We start from the raw sequence: 15,687 nt of genomic DNA, 5'->3' as shown, positions 1-15,687 counted from the left end.
TTACATGCGGTTTTTCTGCCAGGGAGAAGCGTTTAAGCGTTTTTACATGCGCTTTTCCAAGCGATTTTAAGCATCACTTGATATCTATAATATAACACTACAAGTGTCCCTCTGTCTGAAGCCTCGATAGACTGTGCAAGCGCGACACGCCTGTGCAGTCTGGCTCCAGACAGAAGAACGCATCCAGCCGTTACAGGTAAGAGGAGGGTATGGCACCGGAGATCACGGTATGTGTAGACACTGAGCACATACCACGATCTTCAGCGCCATATTTACCTGACCGGGAGGAGCGCTGCTGCGGCGCCTCTCTTGACCCAGAGATCGGGGCAGGAGTGAGGCATCGGAATCGGCACATGCGCATAGAGCTATCCGGCGGCATTTTACTGAAGACACATTTACAGTGTGTCTACAGCAAAATGGCGCCGGACAGCGCGGTATGGGCACGCGCCGCACTCCTCCACCGGCCTCCGGCAGAACAGGACACAGCAGCGCTGGAGCACAAGGAAGAAAGGCGAGTATAAGTGTTTATTTTTTTGTATGCGTACAGCGTGAAACTGATGAGGGGTAACACGAATACAAAGATTGGGGGGGGGGGGGGGGTGAGGGGTACCATGCATACAAAGATTGGGGGGGGGGGTGAGGGGTAGAACGCATACAAAGATTGGGGGGCTGAGGGGTACCATGCATACAAAGATTGGGGGGGGGGGGCTGAGGGGTACCATGCATACAAAGATTGGGGGGGGGGCTGAGGGGTACCATGCATACAAAGATTGGGGGGGGGGGGGTGAGGGGTACCATGCATACAAAGATTGGGGGGGGTGAGGGGACCATGCATACCAGGATTGGGGGGTGGGTGAGGGGACCATGCATACCAGGATTGGGGGGTGGGTGAGGGGACCATGCATACCAGGATTGGGGGGTGGGTGAGGGGACCATGCATACCAGGATTGGGGGGCGAGGGGACCATGCATACCAGGATTGGGGGGCGAGGGGACCATGCATACCAGGATTGGGGGGCGAGGGGACCATGCATACCAGGATTGGGGGGCGAGGGGACCATGCATACCAGGATTGGGGGGCGAGGGGACCATGCATACCAGGATTGGGGGGCGAGGGGACCATGCATACCAGGATTGGGGGGCGAGGGGACCATGCATACCAGGATTGGGGGGCGAGGGGACCATGCATACCAGGATTGGGGGGCGAGGGGACCATGCATACCAGGATTGGGGGGCGAGGGGACCATGCATACCAGGATTGGGGGGCAAGGGGACCATGCATACCAGGATTGGGGGGGGTGAGGGGTGCCATGCATAACGGGACTGGGGGGCGAGGGGTGCCATGCATACCAGGACTGGGGGGCGAGGGGACCATGCATACCAGGATTGGGGGGCGAGGGGACCATGCATACCAGGATTGGGGGGCGAAGGGACCATGCATACCAGGATTGGGGGGCGAAGGGACCATGCATACCAGGATTGGGGGGCGAAGGGACCATGCATACCAGGATTGGGGGGCGAGGGGACCATGCATACCAGGATTGGGGGGCGAGGGGACCATGCATACCAGGATTGGGGGGCGAGGGGACCATGCATACCAGGATTGGGGGGCGAGGGGACCATGCATACCAGGATTGGGGGGGTGAGGGGTGCCATGCATAACGGGACTGGGGGGCGAGGGGTGCCATGCATAACGGGACTGGGGGATGAGGGGTGCCATGCATACCAGGACTGGGGGGCGAGGGGTGCCATGCATACCAGGACTGGGGGGCGAGGGGACCATGCATACCAGGATTGGGGGGCGAGGGGACCATGCATACCAGGATTGGGGGGCGAGGGGACCATGCATACCAGGATTGGGGGGCGAGGGGACCATGCATACCAGGATTGGGGGGCGAGGGGACCATGCATACCAGGATTGGGGGCGAGGGGACCATGCATACCAGGATTGGGGGCGAGGGGACCATGCATACCAGGATTGGGGGGGTGAGGGGTACCATACATATATACCAGGATTGGGGGATGAGGGGTGCCATGCATACCAGGACTGGGGGATGAGGGGTGCCATGCATACCAGGACTGGGGGATGAGGGGTTCCATGCATACCAGGACTGGGGGATGAGGGGTGCCATGCATACCAGGACTGGGGGATGAGGGGTGCCATGCATACCAGGACTGGGGGATGAGGGGTGCCATGCATACCAGGACTGGGGGATGAGGGGTGCCATGCATACCAGGACTGGGGGATGAGGGGTGCCATGCATACCAGGACTGGGGGATGAGGGGTGCCATGCATACCAGGACTGGGGGATGAGGGGTGCCATGCATACCAGGACTGGAGGATGAGGGGTGCCATGCATACCAGGACTGGGGGATGAGGGGTGCCATGGATACCAGGACTGGGGGATGAGGGGTGTCATGCATACCAGGACTGGGGGATGAGGGGTGCCATGCATACCAGGACTGGGGGATGAGGGGTGCCATGCATACCAGGACTGGGGGATGAGGGGTGCCATGCATACCAGGACTGGGGGATGAGGGGTGCCATGCATACCAGGACTGGGGGATGAGGGGTGCCATGCATACCAGGACTGGGGGATGAGGGGTGCCATGCATACCAGGACTGGGGGATGAGGGGTGCCATGCATACCAGGACTGGGGGATGAGGGGTGCCATGCATACCAGGACTGGGGGATGAGGGGTGCCATGCATACAAAGATTTGGGGGGGGGGGGGTGAGGGGTACCATACATACATACCAGGATAGGAGTGAGGGGTGCCATGCATACCAGGATTGGGGGGGTGAGGGGTGCCATGCATACCAGGATTGGGGGTGAGGAGTGCCATGCATACCAGGGTAGGATGGTGGGGACAGGAGGGGGCAGGACATACCAGCATGGGAGACCATATACCAATAAAAATGCTCGCCACCAGGGCGTAGAACGGGTTCAATAGCTAGTGTGTATTGATCCTTTAAAGGATAGCAATATGATTGAGACAGTTATTGAAGTGCCACCCAATAGAGAACAATGTTGCACTTTATTTCCTACAAATTGAAATGTTCAGGAACTTTGATACAGTGTATTATATGGAGAAATCTGTATAAGAAGCATGAGTGAATATATTACAGTATTAATGATATACTATATCCAGACTTTGAACAACAAAATAAGTTTAAGTAGTATAGAGGAAGTCCCCGACTTCCAAACATCCAACTTACGTATGACCCCTAATTACGTATGCCTGTTAAACAAAAACATACATGATTAAAGCTGACCTCTCCGGCTATTGTCTGATCCTCCTCTTTTTGCCATTGCGCGTAGCTTCTAAGGCCTTTTCATTATGGATTAGGACTTCATGACACATCCAGACCGCAGGTCACTGCATGTCATAAGGTCTTGTATGGAATTACTGGTCTATGGTGAAGAGACCGGAGAAACAGCACGCAGCGATGCAGAAAAGTGAATCGGATGGTGGGTGCCGAAGTGGTCAGGTATGACTGAGACTGCAGACTTGTGAATCCTCCCAGGGCACGCACTGTGTGCTGCGAAGATTCGCCGTTCTCTGCTCCGGGAACAGCGGTCAGGTATGTAATATGCATGCTTCCAGGCTGAACCAGTCTAGTGGGCGCGACCTCGCTCAATACAACTGTATTGAGCGAGGTCGCGCCCACTAGATGGGTTTTGCCATGGAGAATGCATGTAGAGTACCTTACCGCCGTTTCTGGGGCAGGAAACGACGAATCCTCACAACACACAGTGCGTGCCCTGGGAGGATTCACAAGTCTGCAGTCGCACAGAGTGACTGCACACTTTTCATTTTAAACCAGACAATCCCTTTAATGGAATTAATAAATAGGTGTTCAGAAAAAACTGTCAAAATTGAAACATTTATTTTCTGTAAACCTATTCCTTGTATTTTTTCCCTCTTCCCCTTTATTCTATAATCCGTAAATTTTCAGCAATCAGGTCAGACCACCTAGATATTTTGCTCCTATTAAATAGACGTCAATCAGTAATGCCAGATTCTACTGGTAAAGCAGATCCCTAGGTGATATCCTAATAGTCCTTTTTTCTTAGCAGTGGTTTAGTTGCTTTAAGTCCATAATCAGTTTAATAATTTTATTATAGCTTTCTATAGACTTCTCTATATAACTTGGTGAAGGGTGATGTTTGAAATGCCAGACATGAACACTGACGGCGCCCAACAGTATAAGGTAATGGACATTGCTCCTAAAGCCACTGACTATAAAAAAAGATGAGGAGTGGAAAAGTAGACTAACACGCAAGACTGCTGTCAATCACCACTGTGCCTTATTGAAGCCATCCCATGGAGGTGGCACAAATATATTTTAGCATCTGCTGTTAAGCATACTTACCCTGTCAGAATAAAGGGCCAGATTCATTAAAACTGGAATTTTGTACACCAGTCTTAATGATGGGTGTGCAGAATTAAAATGTGCAAACCCCTTATGAATTCGGTACACCTCATCACGGACATGCATCTTGCCAAATATGCTACTCCAGCCAGCAATCATGCCAATACGTTCTCATGGATTACTGCGCATTTTATACTGTTTATATACTCAAAGCAGTAATCAATCATTGAAGAAAAGCGTAGGGCTTTATCTCCAGTGCCAATGTTTGAATGTGCTAGTCTGTTCTTACATAGGAAGTGATCAGGGAGTTCATAACTGGATCACTCTCAATGCTACATATTTACTAGCCAACCAATAATGATCCACTGATGAGAGTGCGATATGGGAATAGATGGTCTCACAACTGAGACTGGTTGATTAGATAACGTATAGAATCAAATAATATAGGACCCACTAACTATTAATGGGAACAAACTTTTAAAAAAGGGAGTTAATGTTAGTCGCTCATGGGAGAAGACTTTCATAATTGAGACTAATATTTAATACAGCATTCACAGACTACATTTGGTACAACATTTCTATATATTTGTGATTTAGAATCACCTTATTTCTTAATAGAACTAATAATAGTTAGATTTTAATAATATGACTCCAATTGGATTAGATCGCGAATCCAGACAAACTGAAGTAACATTTCTGCTGTAAGGTATGAGCAATTTGTAATAAATTTGTCAAGCAGGTGTTGCAATATTCTGTCTCGCCCCAGTTCCAAGTAATTTGGTGTAGCGGCCAAAACTGCTGTGAAAACTGCAACATCTAAGGTATTTTAAGGCTGAATTCTGGTGGTTACACATTGATGAATCAGGCCCAAAAGTGTGTATATATGTAACAGGTTAGATGATTTTACCGAAATTAAGAAGGAAGGAAAACACTACAACAAATACTTACTGGTCGTCTTCCTTTACTCGGCATTTTGAAGGTCTGCCTCTTGGTCGCTTTAGTTCTGGTGTGTCAGGAACATGAGCTATTTCATGCGACTCCTTAACAGTTACATCCTAAAAATTAGGGAAACGCATAATTAGGGCTTAAGATTTTCTGCAATGTAAAAGGAAAGGAAAGCCCAGCAACATAAAACAATGATATCCGACCTTTTCTTCCAGCATTACACTGGTAGAGAGTTTTGTCCTTGTTGTCCTCCTTGTACTTCGAGATGGTGGAGAAAACAGGTACTCTGAAGCTATTGGTGCTGGCGTCTTAGTGGGAGAAATAAGGAGAGCTGTTTGCTGAGCTGCAGAGGGAACAAACAAGTTCATTACGTGAGAAATAGCTGTTCAGTTATTGTTACAAGTATGTCCATGTTTTTTAAAGTACTGGAAAGCTAAAAATGTGCCCATGGAGCACAAAGATTGAAATTTATGAAAACAGCAACACAGCGGCTTTTTTTCTAGTTTATTTGTTGGACCTGAAGACACAAGATTGGAACAAACTGGTTTCTTCCACATCAGGTTTCACAAATTAATGTAGCCAGAAGTGTAGGTTCACCCATAATTGATAACATAAGAAAAGTTTGGTTTGTAAATGCCACTTAATTATCCCGATTATTGATCCAGAGTTACATTCTACATAAATGAGCGGCACTCATATAGCTAGAGTTCTGCTCACATGCAGCAGATATGTAGTAGGTGTCGGAGGCATCAAATCTGCTCCATAAAGCTTCCTGGGGCGGCTTCTCCAGTGTGAACATGGAGTTTTACACACAATTTAGATGAGGCCATGTTCACACATTGCGTTTTTTGCTGCGTGGTTTTTTTTTCTGCAGCAAAACCTGATCTCTTGCCAGGAGGTTTGTTCAGGATTTTCTTGTTTTTTTGCTTGTTTTTTGGTGCGCTTTTTTCACTGTCCTTTTGTCTCTTATGCATGTACATAAAATTCAGTGAAAAAATGACAGCACAGAACTAGCTGAGCCGTTAGTGCGGCTCTGGGTGATGATGCAGAGTAACTGGGAATCAGCACACAAATGTAACATTTATCATTCTAACTGTAAGATAATGTTTAAACAAAACTATGCTAAACCTAAAACTTGGTGCCTTAGATGAACCAGTAAAGTCTCATTCAGACATCTGTTTAACATGGTCTCCATAATCACAAATAGATCATGCAGCCATAAGTGTATGTGCACACGTTCAGTATTTGGGTGCAGATATTTCTGCATCTCTTGGCAGAAAAAAAGCACGGTTTTTGCATGCGCTTTTTTTTACAGCAAGGAATGCCTTTTGGAGCTAAAGATATTTGAAAAAAGATACGTGGGACATCGCTTTAACCCTTCTCTGGTTTTGCGCACCTTATTCCATGAGCCATAACTTTTATTTTTTTTCAACATGTCCATGTGAGGGCTTGTGTTTTGCAAGACGAGTTGCACTTTTGAACGACACCATTGGTTTTACCATATTGTGTACTGAAAAACAGGAAAAAAATTCCAAGTGCGGCGAAATTGCAAAAAAGTGCAATTCCGCCTTTTTTTTTTACCATGTTCACTCAAAGCTAAAACTCACTTGCCATTATGATTCTACAGGTCAATACGAGTTCGTAGATACCAAATATGTATATGTTCTCTTATTTGAGTGGAAAAAAAAAATCCAAACTTTGTTATAAAAAAAAAAAAAAAAAAAAAAGGCGCCATTTTCCGAGACCAGTCGAGACTTTATTTTTCGTGGTCTGGGCCGGGTGAGGGCTTATTTTTTGTGCATCGAGCTGATGTTTTTATTGATACCACTTTGGTGTAGATACGATCTTTTGATAACCTGTTATTGCATTTTATTGCAATGTTGCGGCGACTAAAAAAAATTTCATTGTGGCATTTGGATTTTTGTTCTCGTTACGCCATTTACCGATCTGATGAACACTTTTTTTATATTGATAGATCGGGCGCTTCTGAAAGCGGGATACCAAATATGTGTATATTTGATTTTTTTTATGGTTTTATTTTGAATAGGGCAAAAGTGGGGGTGGGAGTGATTTAAACTTTTAAAAACATTTTTTTTCTACTTTTTACTTGCTTCAATAGTCTCCATCTTCCGATCACCTGTGTTACACATAGCAGGGCATTAGTCCCGCTATGTGTAACAAAACTGCTCATCGGCTGTGAACGCCGACCGCCGCTCATAGCAGATTGGCTATGACAACCACAGAGGTCGCCTGTAGACTCCGGGTTGTCATGACAACCCATCGGAGACCCCCGATCATGTGACACGCTTCCGGCATGATCATGTTAAATGCTTTTGTCAGAATTTGACAGCAGCATTTATCATGTTAACAGCTGCGGGTAGATCGCGATTCCACCTGCGGCTGTTAGGGGCATGTCCAGATCAGCGGTCATTTGCCCGGAAAGGTGCAGGCTCAGCACCGGAGCCCGCACCAAAAGGGGAGACACGACATGCGCTGTACATGTACGGAGCATGTCGTGAAGGGGTTAAAGAAAGTGTTTTATTCTTGGCGTGTGTGTTTATTTCACTGTTTACTTACAAGTTTAGTAATAAGGGTGTCTGGCTGACACCTCTTCATTACTAAACCTTGGGCTTTATGTCAGCGACACCTAATCCCATTACCCTGATGCATCAGGAAGAATCTGGGCTAAGTGCCAGAATTGGAACATTAAATATGAAGTGTCATTTCTGGGGCAGCGGAGGGCTGGTATTTTTTAGCTTAGAAAGAGCTATTAGGCCAATATGTCCCCTGGCTATTAACAGCTCACAGCTGTTTGGTTAAGCCTTTAGGGCACGTCCCCACGATCAGGAACCAGCAGCGCGCTTGGACTACGCCCAAAATGCTGCATTCTAATGCTGCACTTGTTTTGTCAGTACATGTGGATCCACTGCATGTAATGACATTTCAATCGGTCAAAATCTGCAAATTGACATGCTGCGGGTGAGTTTACACAGCGTCAAAAACAAGCAGTGGGCATGGGATTTCTTATGAAATAAAATGAATTAAGTAAAATAAATGGTGTGGGCACCCGCGTCATTTTCATATCCAGCAGAGGGAAACCTGGGGGCTGATATTACTAGCCAGGGAAGGGGCAATTAGCCAAAAATGTTCCCTGCCTATTAACAGCCCACAGCTGTTACCTTCGCGTTTACTGGCTAGATACAAGAGGGACCAATGAAAAAATTGACGTAGGGTCCCCATATAAAATCTGACCAGCAAAGGCTAAACCGACAGCTGTGAGCAGATATTAATAGCCAAGGAAGGGGCCATGGATACTGGCTCCCTCCGAGGCTAATAGTATCAGCCCTCAGCGGCCCTAGAAATTGCGCATCCGTAAGATGCGCCAAATCTGGTGCTTAGTCTCCGCTCTTCCCACTTGCCCTGTGGCGGTGGCAAGTGGGGTAATAATGTTGGGGTTCATGTCAGCCTTGCATTAGCAGCTGGCATGAAGCCCAGGTTAGTAATACCGGGCGTCTATAAGACACCCCCATTACTAACCACATAGTATGGTTTTGAAAAACACACGGACTGAAAAAAATCCTTTATTTGAAATAAAAGTCCACACGGTTTTAATCATTTATTTAAAAATAAACAGTTATATTTACCTATCGCCTAATCCCCTGAAGCCATTGTCATCTGTAAAAGAAACAGAAAATAAAAATACTCACCTAACGTCCAATCCGCTGAAGCCAGTCACCTGAAAAAAATAAAATAAAACTACAACCATATCCCTCATCTGTTCGAGGTGATGACATTATCCACAGTGTCCCACGAAGATTTGGGTCAGTTCTAGAGCAGTCACAGCAGGCTATACATGGACACAGGAGTATAAAATCGCTCCTGTGAGTGCACAGCACTGAGCTGCAGGGAGAGAAGTCACCGGAGTTCAATCAGCTGATAAGCTCTGGTGACCTCACGGCACCACTGCTGCATGAGAATTTTCTGACACAGCAACGGTGCAGTAAGTGAGGTCACTGGAGCTCATCAGCTGATTGAACTCTGGTGACCTCTCTCCCGGCAGATCAGCGCTATACACTGCCGGGAGCGATCACACTCCTGTCAGTGTATCGCTGGCTGCTGGATGATCTGATTGCCGTGGGACACTCGGGATTATGGCAGATATGTGAGTATATAGTGGTTTATTATTGTTTACAAGTGACATGGGCAAAGGGAATTAGGCAAAACCACACAAAGTTGACATGCAGCAGTTTTAAACGCATTGCAAATCCTGACTAGCGTTTTTTGCCCAATTCTTAGCGGAAAAAATGTTGCTAAAACGAACAGTGTGCACACAGCCTAAGGGTATTTGGTGCAGAAAATTCTGTATCTCTTGGCAGGAAAACGCAGCATCAAAAATGTTGCGATTTTGCCTAGTTTTTTCAGTGCATTCAATGGTTGAAAAACGCAGGCAAAAAAGCACAGAGAATTGACATGCTGCAGATTATTTTCTATACTCAACATGTGCATGACAGTTCAGGTTTCTCATTCACTTTGCTAGCACCAGGTTTTATCACAAATTTGCGCACAAAAAAACCCGCAACAAAAAAAAAGCACTAAATCTGCAACATGTGCACACAGCCTAGGGGTATGTGCACACGGTTGGGACTGGCAACACTTTGAAAGCAGCATACTTTATGCTGCGTCCAAATCGCTGCACGCGGGTGAATCCGCATGTGTAAATTGAACCATGCGGATTCACCGCAATCAATAAATTGTAGTGATCTAATTTCTGTTGCGGAGACTAGCCTGCTCTGCAAGAGAAATTAACATGCTGTGGTCTGGAAAGACGCACCGCATGTCCGAGGGTGATCCGCAGGTGCACAGAGACGCATAGTGGGAATGGGATATCTTGAAATCCCATCCACTATACTGTAACATCTGGCCACTCCGGATTGCACGCAGCGCTAGTGCGCTGCTTCCAATCCGCAGCGATTACTGATTGTGCGCACGTACCCTTACACTGAAATAATTGACATGCTGCAGATTTAAAGCTGCACCAAATCTGCAAGTCACAAATAAGCAATGTCTGCATGAGACTTCAGGATTCTCATTCACTTTGCTGGCTTCAGGAAATCCTTCAGGTTGTGACAAATCTGCACTGAAAAACGCAGCAAAAATGGCAACATATGCACATAGCCTAATAGTCTATGGTGAGGATCATGTTTTTGTGTGTCTGATTTTGTTTAAAATCACGGATAAAATCCAATCAATACAAATATATGGATCTGAAAATGCTATCAATATGCAGTTTTTAACATTTGGAAGGTAGAAAAGGCTGTGATTTTTTTAATGCATACAAGAAAATTACTGCTGAAACACTGACTGTAAAAAGGGACATAATGACCAAAAACTGAGGAATGTCCGATTCAAAATGCTGATGAAATAAAACAGACATTTAAAGGGAACCTGTCACCCCCTGGGCGATATCAGCCCTCAACTATGGGCATACCGGGTATAGAAAAATAAATCTATACATACCTGTATGGCCCATAGCAGAGGTCTGATGGGAACCTGTCACCCCCCCCCCCCCCCCCCGGTGATATCAGACCTCTACTATGGGCATGCAGGTGATAGAAAAGTAACTCTATACTACCTGTATGGCCCATAGCAGAGGCCTGATGGGAATCTGTCACCCCCCCTGGGCGATATCAGACCTCTACTATGGGCATACAGGTGATAGAAAAGTAACTCTATACTACCTGTATGGCCCACAGTAGAGGTCTGATGGGAATCTGTCCCCCCTGGGAGATATGAGACCTCTACTATGGGCATGCAGGTGATAGAAAAGTAACTCTATACTACCTGTATGGCCCATAGTAGAGGTCTGATGGGAACCTCTCACCCCCCCGGTGATATCAGACCTCTACTATGGGCATGCAGGGTATAGAAAAGTAACTCTATACTACCTGTATGGCCATAGTAGAGGTCTGATGGGAATCTGTCACCCCCCCCCCCCCCCCGGTGATATCAGACCTCTACTATGGGCATGCAGGTGATAGAAAAGTAACTCTATACTACCTGTATGGCCCATAGTAGAGGTCTGATGGGAACCTGTCACCCCCTGGGCGATATCAGACCTCAACTATGGGCATACAGGGTATAGAAAAATAAATCTATGCATACCTGTATGGCCCATAGCAGAGGTCTGATTGCAAAGAAAACCACTTTAATCAATTCTATTTTGTACAGGCTTGGTGTCTGGGGAACGCCAAGCAATCCCCACCGATCTGCTTATTATTCCCCAAAATCCCCGCCTCTCTGCTTAATTATCATATCCCCCCACTCCCCTGCACGTCACAGGACTCTGTGTGGTGCACTGTGCTCCCTGACTTCCGGGCACGCGCAGAGGGCCGCTCACATAGAGCACGCTTTGCTTCATCCCGGCCTCGACTCTCCGTGCACTGTGCTGCAGGGTTCTATTGCGCAGGCGCCGGGGGTCACTGTCACTTTCCGGCACCTGCGCAATATAAACCTGCGGCGCAGAGCACAGGTAGACGGGGCCGGGATGAAGCAAAGCGTGCTCTATGTGAGCGGCCCTCTGCGCGTGCCCGGAAGTCAGGGAGCACAGTGCACGTCACAGGGTCTGTCACAGGGCCCTGTGACGTGCAGGGGAGGGGGGATATGATAATTAAGCAGAGAGGTGGGGATTTGGGGGAATAATAAGCAGATAGGCGGGGATTGCTTGGTGTCCCCCGGACACCAAGCCTGTGGAAAAAAGAATTTATTAAAGTGCTTTTCTCTGCAATCAGACCTCTGCTATGGGCCATACAGGTATTTATAGATTCACTTTTCTATAACCTGTATGCCCATAGTAGAGGTCTGATATCGCCCAGGGGGTGACAGGTTCCCTTTAAGGCCTTATACTTCTCTAGCAACTCTAAAACGCAATACATCTTCTGTGGTCAAGTTGCATCTTGTGTCTCGTTTCGTAACTACAGCCATGGATGAAGAGTAGGAGCCCACCAATATCGCAAATGTTCCTCTAGCAAAGCTTTAAATGATTAAATGAATGCAGCGTGTCTATGAAACAATATATGTGTGGGATTTCTGCACCCATGTGTTGTACTACAGGTAGTTCCCACATGCACAGAACTGCTGTAACAGTTAGGAATTGCTATTAGCTGCAAATACACAGTTTTAAAACCTCAACTGAAGGATACAATTTAACAGGCCATACTTTAGTATATATACAAGTAGACAAGCTTTCCCCTACAAATTAACAGTAAACTTTACATCCAATGCTTTGTAAACCATACATGTTTCAGACACCCAAAAGAAAGAAGTGAAACACTAATGGTTTCACTGCATTTTCAGGTGACCTTTCAACAAACTGATGAGGGTACAGTACATTAGGAACACTATTTCTAGCCATTATGACTTGCACAGGCATTTTCAGCAGTTTTTACCTCTGAACTAGAAGATGCAGCAATTTCCCATGTGCTTTTCGGCTTTTATTTCCCTACAGTTTCCCTTGCCTGCCCTTTTATAACAGCAAGTGTAATTTGTTATCTAACCACAGACAGATCAGTATTGAGAATACATCAGTGCTGGGAAACAAAGTGGCTGATAAGTGGAGAAAGAATCATTTTTCTCTAATAAGATATATTACAAAAAGTTTCTGATCTCCATTTTTACTTTTGATTCATGAAACAAATAAGTGGTTTTAAAAATCAATGTATTTTCCAAATGGTCCTTTTGGAACGCAATTTTTCCTCCAAGCAAGAGAAGACTCTTTATATGATGTTTTATTACTTTGCCAGAATTCTTTTAATCTATACTTCATTCTATGTTGTTTTTGCACTTGCTATGTGAACACTGTGGTGCAATTATGTTAAGACGATCTTCCTCATTTCCTTTTTTTCCCCCTCTCTTTTTCTTTACTCTTCCTCCCTACCCCATTTTCTCTTTCCCTTTATTTGGTTGCCTTTCCTTTCCCTTCATCCCTTTCCAGACCCCTTGTTCGCTATACTGTAAAAATTTCCTAATAAAAAGAATTTTAAAGAAAAAATGTATTTGTCTAGAAGCCGGATATCATGGAGAATATCAGATGGCTGAAATACTCCTGCACGTTAGGGACTATGTCACAGGTTCAGCACCTATACATAGTATGAGTCTACTAAACCATGATGTTTCTATGGGGATCAGAGTTTTACCCAGTAGTACCATAATCCACATGTTGCGTCAACATTAAAGTTTCTTAGCATGGAACCATTATTTTAACAGGAAACGGAGGTCTAAACAAACCTTTTGGTTTTCTTCCACGTCTTGGTGTAAGTGATGAGAATGCAAATTCAACAGGAGTGGCATCTGGCATTGTAACAATGTTAGCTTTAGTCCTTGTTGAACGGGTTGTTCTCTTCTGCTCTTCATCGACATCAGCAGAAGCCTCTATATCTGTTTTACCAATAGACTTTTTTGCAGTTTTTCTAGAATTGACTGTGATCACCTCTTGTGCTGTGACAATATTGTCATCTGTATCTTTTTTATCAATCTGATTTTCTGATTTGACTCTAGACCATCTTAAGAGTAGCCTTTTAGGAGAATGAGGAGGGCTGGAGTCAGGTTTGTTGGAAGCCTGTGAGGCACCAAGCTCAAAGTGTTTGACCAACTCATTCACAACTTGTTTGTTCCTTAGTCCCCTTGTACGTGTAGAAACAAGTGGTTCAGTCTCAACATTCTCAATGTTTGATTCACTTTCCCTCTCTTGTAGTACTTTGGACGATCTAGTAATTCTAGTAGGTGTTGTCGGCATTACAGTTTTTACATCCACAATATCTCCTGTATTTATGTGGTTATCCAATGCTGCAGCTTTTCCTCTGCGGGTTCTAGCAGGAGAGGCTGGCATCTTTGTTACAATTTCTTCTGTAACAGTGGTTTCCCTTTCTGTGGACTGAGTTTGATCAGAAGCAGAATTTTTAGTTCTTCTAGAAATTCTTGTGGTAGTAATGGATGGTTGGTCCTCTTGTTGGATTGATAATGTTGTACTTAAGTTTTCAGGATTATCCTTGGTTTTTCTACTGCCTCTTTTAGGGGTTGTAGGAAGTGGAAGGGTATTGTTGGTATTGTCAGATACCTTAGTAGTTCTCCTGATACTTCTGCGAGAGGTTGGAGGCTTTATTAGTATAGTAGATTTGCCTTCAGTTGGAGAAGTCTGAAATTCATCCAGATTAAGCTTCTGCTCATCTACTTTTTCAGGGGGTGTTATCCTTAGAACTGTGTTAGAGTTTGTTTGCTTAACCTTGTTTACAGGTGTCCTAGCGATATGGTGTGCATTTCTGAGTTTCCTTTCAGTTTCATTTTCAGAAACTGAATCACTATTAACTTCTTCCGTAAAATCCTTATCCCTATTTTCTTTAAGAGCATCGAGCACGTTTTCTGCAATGGCTGCATTGATAGGCTCAGGCATAAAAGGCAGTGTTTCAGTAACCTTAGTCCCTTCCTCAGTGCCAAGAGCCAAGGCATTATCACAAGTTTCATCACTGCTAACTGTAGCTGTCAAATTGACCTTTTCATCACTGAGATCACATGGATCCATTGACGGTGCTTTTAAGGTTTTTAAGGCAGATTCATAATTGTTGAAATAATAAAGGTCAGCATTATTCTCCCCATTAGGGTCTTCAGCGGCTGAACTTATTTGTTGATATGTCACCTCTGGTTCAGGGGCTTTAATATTCACGGTGTAATCCAAATCCTGAGAAAAAAACAACTTATAGTGTTTATAACACATAGTGACAGTTGATAAGTAAAAGAAAAGACAAGTTAGCAGTCATTTTGCTTTGCTGTCTGCAGGAGAGGAACTTGGTGTCATCCGGTTGTCTAGATCAGTGGTCCCCAACCTTTTTTGCACCAGGGACCGGCTTGAAGCAAGATCATTTTTCCATGGCCCAGCAAGGAGGGGGTGGGGTGGGCGGGGCTTTGGTCATATGGGGGCGGGGTAATGGAGGGATTTGGAGTTTAGTGCATACTTATCATATAGTGTAGACCAGGTCCCCGCCAGGAGCTATGCCAGGAGCCCCACATAATGTGCTGTGCCAGGAGCCGCATCACTGAGGCCCCATCACGCCCTGCAGCAGGACAGGGCAGCTGTCCTGACAGCTGCTGTTCAGCTGCATTTACTTCATCCCAGGGGCGGACACAGACTGTAGTGGGCCCCTGTGCAAGAAATTTTGGGGGGCCCCCCCCGCCCTTCATAAGGCAACAAAGTTATGTAAACATAACCCCCCCATGTGCATCTCTCACCCCCCCATGTGCAGCTCACCCCCGTGCATCTCTCATCCCCCTCCGTGCATCTCTCATCCCCCTCCGTGCATCTCTCATCTCTCCCCTC

General features: G+C 45.8%; 1 protein-coding gene across 1 annotated transcript in view; it reads right to left on the bottom strand.

The window, feature by feature from the left end:
• LOC141231541 (protein ELYS-like) overlaps window positions 1–15,687 on the bottom strand; it is a 114,367-nt gene that overhangs the window by 1,738 nt on the left and 96,942 nt on the right. The window contains exons 31-33 of the mRNA XM_073667725.1: window positions 13,605–15,051; window positions 5,525–5,664; window positions 5,325–5,431 (exon numbers count right to left, since the gene is read on the bottom strand). Coding sequence (XP_073523826.1) covers window positions 5,325–5,431; window positions 5,525–5,664; window positions 13,605–15,051 — 1,694 coding nt within the window. The remainder of the gene's footprint in view (window positions 1–5,324; window positions 5,432–5,524; window positions 5,665–13,604; window positions 15,052–15,687) is intronic.

The sequence above is a fragment of the Phyllobates terribilis genome, unplaced genomic scaffold, assembly GCF_046119375.1.
Source record: "Phyllobates terribilis strain yellow unplaced genomic scaffold, ASM4611937v1 Scaffold_520__1_contigs__length_1232081, whole genome shotgun sequence".
Classification (NCBI taxonomy): Eukaryota; Metazoa; Chordata; class Amphibia; order Anura; family Dendrobatidae; genus Phyllobates; species Phyllobates terribilis.
Note: the sequence above shows the minus strand (reverse complement) of the source record. Positions and strands in the feature narration are given on the sequence as shown.